This window comes from Protobothrops mucrosquamatus, unplaced genomic scaffold, assembly GCF_001527695.2.
Source record: "Protobothrops mucrosquamatus isolate PMUCROS unplaced genomic scaffold, P.Mucros_1.0 scaffold2773, whole genome shotgun sequence".
Classification (NCBI taxonomy): Eukaryota; Metazoa; Chordata; class Lepidosauria; order Squamata; family Viperidae; genus Protobothrops; species Protobothrops mucrosquamatus.
The window spans coordinates 18,210-26,257 of NW_015388811.1; the positions used below are offsets into that span (position 1 = coordinate 18,210).

General features: G+C 44.9%; 1 protein-coding gene across 1 annotated transcript in view; it reads right to left on the reverse strand.

Moving 5' to 3' along the window:
• The window catches only part of LOC107296380 (transient receptor potential cation channel subfamily V member 1-like), a gene marked incomplete at its 3' end in the record, with an annotated part of 14,181 nt that extends 6,579 nt beyond the window's left edge, over positions 1 to 7,602 (reverse strand). Inside the window, exons 1-6 of the mRNA XM_029286040.1 lie at positions 7,309 to 7,602; positions 6,774 to 6,944; positions 5,650 to 5,808; positions 3,889 to 3,975; positions 2,329 to 2,399; positions 922 to 1,087 (exon numbers count right to left, since the gene is read on the reverse strand). Coding sequence (XP_029141873.1) covers positions 922 to 1,087; positions 2,329 to 2,399; positions 3,889 to 3,975; positions 5,650 to 5,808; positions 6,774 to 6,944; positions 7,309 to 7,563 — 909 coding nt within the window. The remainder of the gene's footprint in view (positions 1 to 921; positions 1,088 to 2,328; positions 2,400 to 3,888; positions 3,976 to 5,649; positions 5,809 to 6,773; positions 6,945 to 7,308) is intronic.
• Between the last annotated feature and the right edge of the window lie 446 nt (positions 7,603 to 8,048).

Sequence of the window (8,048 nt, forward strand, 5' to 3'; positions counted from 1 at the left end):
AGCAGCAGGCAAGGGTGCTTGCAGCTCCATTTGCAAAAGGGGTAGGCAAATGCGCACGCTGCTCGCGCAAGTGGGGATGCGCCCATGCGCGTGCTTGCCCACCACTTTGGGTGGCCCGGTTTGGAACTGCTCACAGCCTGATAGTGGGCCACAGCCCAAGGGTTGGGGACCCCTGTCCTAGTGGGCGATTACTTAAATAAGAGCTGGCAGTCCTGACATTAACGATCTTCCTAGGAAAACAGAAATCATATTGTTAAAGTTGTGATGTTTCACTTTGTGACCACTTCATTAATGACCGTCTCTTCTTAAAAACTTCCAGTGTTGGAGCATTCACAGCTTCTGGAGGCAGGTTGTTCCACTGGTTAATTGTTCTGTCAGGAAATTTCTCCTTAGTTCTAGGTTGCTCCTCTCCTTGATTAGTTTCCATTCGTTGCTTCTTGTCCTGCCTTCAGGCGCTTTGGAGAATAGCTTGACTCCCTCTTCTTTGGGGCAGCCCCTGAGATACCGGAAGGCTGCTATCATGTCCCCCCTCATCCTCTTCATTAAACTAGACATACCCAATTCCAGCAACTGTTCCTTATATGTTTTAGCCTCCAGTCCCCTAATCATCGTTGTTGCTCTTCTCTGTACTCTTTCTAGAGTCTCAACATCCTTTTTACATCGTGGTGACCAAAACTGGATGCAGTATTCCAAGTGTGGCCTTACCAAGGCATTCTAAAGTGGTATTAACCCTTCACATGATCTTGATTCTCTCCCTCTGTTAATGCAGCCTAGCACTGTGTTGGCTTTTTTGGCAGCTGCAGCACACGGCTGGCTCATATCTAAGTGATTGTCCACTAGGACTCGGAGATCCCTCTCCCAGTTGCTGTATAAGTTGAGGACTAAAAATTGGGAAAAAAATTATCCGGTTGTGTGATCTACCTTCTGGATCATCACGATGTAGATCCCCGTCTGCTGGAGACCTCGGGTGTAGTAGAGCATGTTCACCCAGCCCAAAAGCAAGGCGAACACCATGGGCAGCACATAGTCCTCCATCTTTGCAAAGTACATGATGGATGAGGCCAGCATCGTACACGCTTGCACAAACCTGCAAAGGCCAGAGACAGAAAGAGAAGCAGCGATGATTTAGTGTGGGGTGTACTGTGAGAAAGGCCTTGACAGAGGAAGAGATACTGTTTAGGGCATGTTCAGGTAAGAGAAAGCAGAGCCCACAGTTGCATAACGGGCAGAGAAAGAGAAACATAGGAGGCTCCCTAATTTCTCAGATTGTTCAGAGAAACAGTGGGAGATTTGTACTTTCAAACCTGCAAGATTCAGTTAATGGAGCTGTACAATAAAGTAGAATTATCTCGTCTGGTTGTGTGTTCTGGCTGGTTTACCAGAGGCATGAAAGCCGGATGGTGACTTTGGGCCAATCATCAGGAGATGGTGAGTTCTAGTCCCGCCTTAGGCATAAAAGCCGGCTGGATGACTTTGAGCCAATCACCAGGAGACGGTGAGTTCTAGTCCCGCCTTAGCATGAAAGCCAGCTGGGTGACTTTGGGCCAATCACCAGGAGACGGTGAGTTCTAGTTCCAACTTAGACATGAAACTTGCCTGAGTGACTTTGGGCCAATCAGCAGGAGTCAGTGAGTTCTAGTTCCAACTTAGGCATGAAAAACAGTTGAATGACTTGGGGCCAATCACCAGGGAGACGGTGAGTCTGCAGACCAGGCAGTCAATCTAGGGAGATATATTGTCTCCCTGGAGCAAAACTCAAAGATGTAACTAAATATCTTACTCAAATAATTAACCCCATGGATTACTACCTCTTTCTTCTCCTGCAAGTAGTGACCAATGACTCAACAATGAATCCAAAAACAATAACAAAAGATTATGAACAGCTGGGGAAGAATGTGAAAGAATTAGGAGCACAAGTGGTGTTCTCATCTATATTTCCAACAAAAAGCCAGCATCCAATGAGGGTAAAAAGGGTAAAAAGGATTTTAGAAATGAGCCACTGACTTATTTTCCAATGCACCAGAAGGCAGGACAAGAAACAATGGAGGGAAACTAATCAAGGAGAGGAGCAACCTGGAATTAAGGAGAAACGTCCTAACAGTGAAGACAATTAACCAGTGGAACGGCTTGCCACTACAAGTTGTGGGTGCTTCATCACTGCAGGTTTTTAAGAAAAGACTGGACAGCCATCTATCTGAAATGGTACAGGCCTCTTGCTTGAGCAAGGGGTTGGACTAGAAGACCTCCAAGGTCCCTTCCAGTTCTATTCTGATTGATTGATTGATTGATTGAATCCCTCCATAAAAATAGCAACGTATACTCACGTACAGGAATATCTCGAAGCATCTATCTACTAGAAGACTTTTCAAAGAGAAGCGTCTTCTCCAGAAGTGAACACTCTAAAAGGGAATAAATAAGAACAGAAATCAGAACACTGTATTATGACAGGGATATGGGAAGAGGTGTGCCAGGTTCACACTGACCAATTGTTAATTTGGGGGGAATTTTGAGAGCGGAGCTGAGCTACTTTCACCTAGAGTGCCACTGCGCCATGCCACAGCTCAACAATTTAATATGGATTAACAACAGATCCCATCCTACCCCTGCCTCCCCCTCTTTAATTGAATGGTAGTGTTTGGCTTGTTTTAATTTACTTATGTTCTTCTATAGATCGTCCTCAACTTACAACAGTTCGTTTAGTGACCATTCCAAGTTTCAACGGTGCTGAAAAAAGCAACTTATGACTGTTTTTCACACTTAAGGACTGTTGCGGCATCCTTATGGGCACATGATCAAAATTCAGCCGCTTGGCAACTGACTCATATTTACGACGGTTGGAATGTCCCATTCTCACAACAATTTCACACCTGTGGATTGGTTGTTCAAACCGGCCGGATGGATAGTTGGGGGTGAGGTTTTGCATTGTCTCTTTTAACCTGTTGATTCCAGTGGGAAACCTTCAGATCCTGCCTTCTTCTGCTGCTGTCAATACCTGCCAATAAAAGTTCCTTTGGAAATGATGCCTGTTTCAAGAATTCTGCTTTCGTGGGAGGCTTAACTGAGGCAGACCCCTACAGGTAGTCCTCAATGTATGACCCGATAGGAACCGGAAAATACATCATTAAGCAGTGCAGCTGTTAAGGGAGACACCACAACTTGCCACCTTCGCTGCTGGCTTCCCAAACTGACTTTTCTTGTCAGGAGGCTGCTGGGAAGGTCACAAATGGTGATCACATGAGTATGGCATGTTGTGAATGTCGTGAATGCTCAATGGATGACAAACATCCAAATTCTGAGCATGTGACTGCCAGGATGCAGCTATGGTCATAAGTACGGGGTAAGTCGCTGGTTGTAAGTCGCCTTTTTCAGCGCTGTCGTAACTTCAAGCGGTTGCTAAATGAATAGTCGTAAGTTGGGGACAGCCCATAGGTGGAGTTATAGAAAGCACAGCACCATTTGTAGAAGAGGCATTCCATCTTGACTATAATTGGGACTGCAATTTCCACTGCTAAGCAAGGCGGTTCTTAACCGAGTCGGCAAATCGCTTGCCGTTGTTAAGCGAATCATGCAATCATTAAGTGAATCTAGCTTCCCCCAGTGACTGCTTGTCAGAAGCCGGCTGGGAAGGTCGCAAATGGCGGTCATGTGACCCCCAGGATTTTGCAGCCACCACAAATACACACTGCTAGCTAAGTGTTTAGATTTTGATCATGTGACCCTGGGGATACAGCAATGGTCGTAAGTGCGAGTATCTATTGTAGGTCACTTTTTTCAATGCCGTCTTAACTCGGAATGGTTGCTAAACGGATGGTTGTCAAGGACTATCTATATGGTATACTAAAAAATTCATTTGTGGTCAGAGGTGTGTAAACGAAAAGGAAAACCTACCTGAGTAATGAAGAAATAAATACCACCAATTAAAACGATCACTGGCCCAACAACGTCCTGGAATGTCATTGTTGTTGGAACAAAAGGCTGTAAACACAGGAAGAGAACAGGCTAAGAACAGAGACATCAGCACCGGTAGGAGATGGCAGATCCTTCAGGTTGGTGTTCCTCAACTTGGGCGCCTTTAGATGGATGGACTTCAACTCCCAGAATCCCACAGCCAGGATGCTGGGGAAGTTAAAGCCCACAAGTCTTAAACTGGCCAAGATTGGACACACCTGGTCTAGATCTTCTACATTTCATCTGAAGTATCTACTAAGATATAAGTATATAAATACAGTGAGCGCTTATGCGCCTGAGACAAATTCCTTGTGTGCCCAATCACACTTGGTCAATAAAGAATTCTGTTCTATTCTACTCTATTCTATTCTATTCTATTCTATTCTATTCTATTCTATTCTATTCTATTCATAATAATAATAATAATAATAATAATAATAATAATAATAATAATAATAATAATAATAATAATAATAATAATAATAAGTTGGAAGGGACCTTGGAGGTCATCTAGTCCAACCCCATGCTCAGGCAGGAAACCCTATATTCTATTCTATTCTATTCTATTCTATTCTATTCTATTCTATTCATTATTCTATAATAATAATAATAATAATAATAATAATAATAATAATAATAATAATAGTAATAATAAAAAGTTGGAAGAGACCTTGGAGGTCATCTAGTCCAACCCCTGCTCAGGCAGGAAACCCTATATTCTATTCTATTCTATTCTATTCTATTCTATTCTATTCTATTCTATTCATTATGCTATTCTAATAATAATAATAATAATAATAATAATAAGTTGGAAGGGACCTTGGAGGTCAACTAGTCCAACCCCCTGCTCAGGCAGGAAACCCTCTATTCTATTCTATTCTATTCTATTCTATTCTATTCTATTCTATTCTATTCTATTCTATTCTATTCTACCAAAGATGATGGAATTGGGTACGTCTAGTTCAGTGGTTCTCAACCTTTTTAATGCCGCGACCCCCAACCGGTCGTAAGTCGAGACTAAACCGGTCGTAAGTCAAGGACTAAACCGGTCGTAAGTCGAGGACTACCCAACCGGTCGTAAGTCGAGGACTTTCCCTGCCCGGGAGCACCGCGCATGCGTGGTTCCGCCCCCTGCGCCGGCCGAGGTGTAGCTGGAAAGCGGCAGAGACGGAGCAGGCCGACCACCAGCTGGCCCAGCTCAAGGGAGGTAAGGCACCCGCCGGAAAAGGGGAAAAAAATGGTGGACAGCCTTGCTTGGCGACCCCCGTTGAGAACCACTGGTCTAGTTTAAGGAAAAGAAAGACTAAGGGTGATATGATAGCAGAATTCCAGTACCATATTTGGGGGGGGGGGGGTACCACAAAGAAGGGGGGGGGAAATCACCCTATTTTCCAAAGCACCAGAAGGCAAGACAAGAAACAACAGATGAAAACTAATCAAGGAGAAAAATAACCTGGAACTCAGGAGAAAGTTTCTGACAGTGAGGACAATTAACCAGTGGAACTCCTTGCCTCCAGAAGTTGTGAATTCTCCAACACTGGAGGTTTTTAAGAAGAGATTGGACAGCCACTTGTCTGAAATGGTATTGGGGTCTCCTGCTTGAGGAGGGGGTTGGACTAGACCTCCTGGTCTCTTCCAACTATGTTTTGTTCTATTCTGTTCTTTATACCCAAAGCATCCATTTGTTTAAAGACTATTTACCTCACCCTTTGGAGGCTGGAAGTAAGCAGTGGTTGTGAAGGCCAGCATGAAAATCAGGTGGAAGCATAAACTGAAGAAAAACCTTTTTTTAATGAAAAATTCCCATTTGTGCTGAAGTAGGTTGTTCAAAGGCTCCAGGACCACCATTTTGTACCGGTTCTGTGGAGGGAGAATGGCAGGGAATTGAGCAGCTGCTGGTGTACAAAATGGAGTCAGAGATGGTGACACAAACTTGTAGTTTTATATAAATAAATATGTTTTACATCTAAACAGATGCAGCAAACTAAATAGGCAAACAGGGGCATCATGAGGTAAATCAACAGGAGGCACATCATGAGGTAAATCACAGAGCACAAAAGGGCACACAGAAGAAAAAGGCGGGAAAAAGGGAACCTCCCCCTCCACACCCACAGCAGCCAATCACAGCATAGATTGCCTCATGCAGGAGCCAGCACTCTCCAATCAACTACAACTGTGGGTTCTGCCACACTGCTGCACTGCTCCAGTTAAATATCTTAACAAATTTCTACTGCTTCTCTGAGGAATTTACAAGCAAGATTATTCCATCACTGAATACCCACAGCAACCAGGAGGAGGGGGGGAGAAGGAGGGGGAGGAGGAGAAGAAAGAGGAGGAGGAGGAGAAAGAGAAAGGAGATGAAGAAAGGAAGAGGAAAAGAAGAAAGAGAAGAAGAAAGTAGGAGGAGGAGAAGAAAGAGGAGGAGATGAAAGGAGGAGAAGGAGAAGAAAGGAGGAAAAGGAGGAGGAGGAGAAAAGAGGAGAACAAAGGAGGAGGAGGAGGAGGAGAAGAAAGAGGAGGCAATGAAGAAAGGAGAAGAAAGAGGAGGCAATGAAGAAAGAAGGAGGAGAAGCAAGAGAAGAAAAAAGGGGGAGGAGGAGAAGGAGGAGGAGGAGGAGGAGAAAAAGAAGAAAGAGGAGGAGGAGAATAAGAAGAGAAGGAAAAGGAAGAGGAGGACAAAGAGGAGGAGGAGCAGGAGAAAGGAGAAAGAGGAAGAGGAGGAGGAGGAGGAGAAGAAAGAGGAGGAGGAGATCTCGGTCCTGAAAGAAGGAATTTCAGGGCAGAGAACATCCTGAGAAGAACCCTCCTTAACTGCATCCACTCACTGGAGTGTCGCTGTTGTAGGCCAGGATCTCCAGCGCTGAGTTCTTCTCACAGGTGTCAATGGAGGTCAGATCGTAGAGGGAGGTGTGGATGGGACCATAAGTCCACTCGGTCAACTTGCGCGAAAGGTCCTGGAACTCAGGAATCTCTCGGTGGAGAATGTGCTTGAGGATCTGGAGAGACCAAAAAAGTTGAGCTGGGGTGGGTCACAAAAGCCAAGATGGTCTCATTGTCCAACCACCATGTGGACATGCGGTGAATCATGCAGTCATTAAGCGAATCTGGCTTTTCCCCCATTGATTTTGCTTGTCGGAAACGCTGGGAAAGTCACAAATGGTAATCTCATGAACCCGGGACTCTGCAACTGTTTTAAATACATGCTGGTTGCTAAGCAATGAAATTTTAATCACATGACCATGGAGATCCTACAAGGATTGGCCGTAAATCATTTTTTTCAATCCCGTTGTAACTTCGAACAGTTACTAAACAAATGGCTGTACGTTGAGCACTACCTATCCTGGTGAGGGGGGAGATTACCTCGACTTTCCCAGTCTTGACAGCCAGAGTCAAAGGGGTCAGCTGTTCCCGGTTGACAATCTCTTCCAACTTGCAGGAAGGGTTGATCTCAATTGCTTTCTTCAGGATCTCGTCGTACATCTTAACCACGACCTCAGTGTTCTTGTCCATGTCATTGGCCACCATCACCAACGCATGGAGGACGGTGTTGCCCATGGAATCCTGTTCGGTCAGTCTGGCCTTCTGGTACGGGTTATCCAAGAGATACTTGACCATTTCTAGCTGGTTAGTACAAGCAGCCAAGGACAGAGGAAGTTCACCTGGGAAGAGAGAAAGATGGGCCAAGACTGCATTGAGCATCTAGATCAGGGATGTCCAACCTTGGCCACTTGAAGACCTGTGGACTTCAACTCCCAGAATTCCCCAGCCAGCCATCTTTAAGTGGCCAAGTTTGGTCACCTTTGATCTACAGTGTCCTCTGAAGAGGGAGGATATCAAAACCCCTTTGCTGATGGAAACAAAGGTATCTGCAGGAGGGGTCAAAAAAGTCAAAATGGCAGCTGCAACTTCCCAACGGAAGCCCTGTGATGCACACAAAATACAATGCACATAAAACACAAGTGCAAATGGGCTCAAGGCTTCTAAGACAATGTTAGGCTGCCATCTTCACTGTTGGGACCCCTCCCGGGACACCCCAATTCCCTCCACCAATAGGAACTCCTGATGATCTCCAACTTTGTTTATATTAAAAGTTTCAGTTT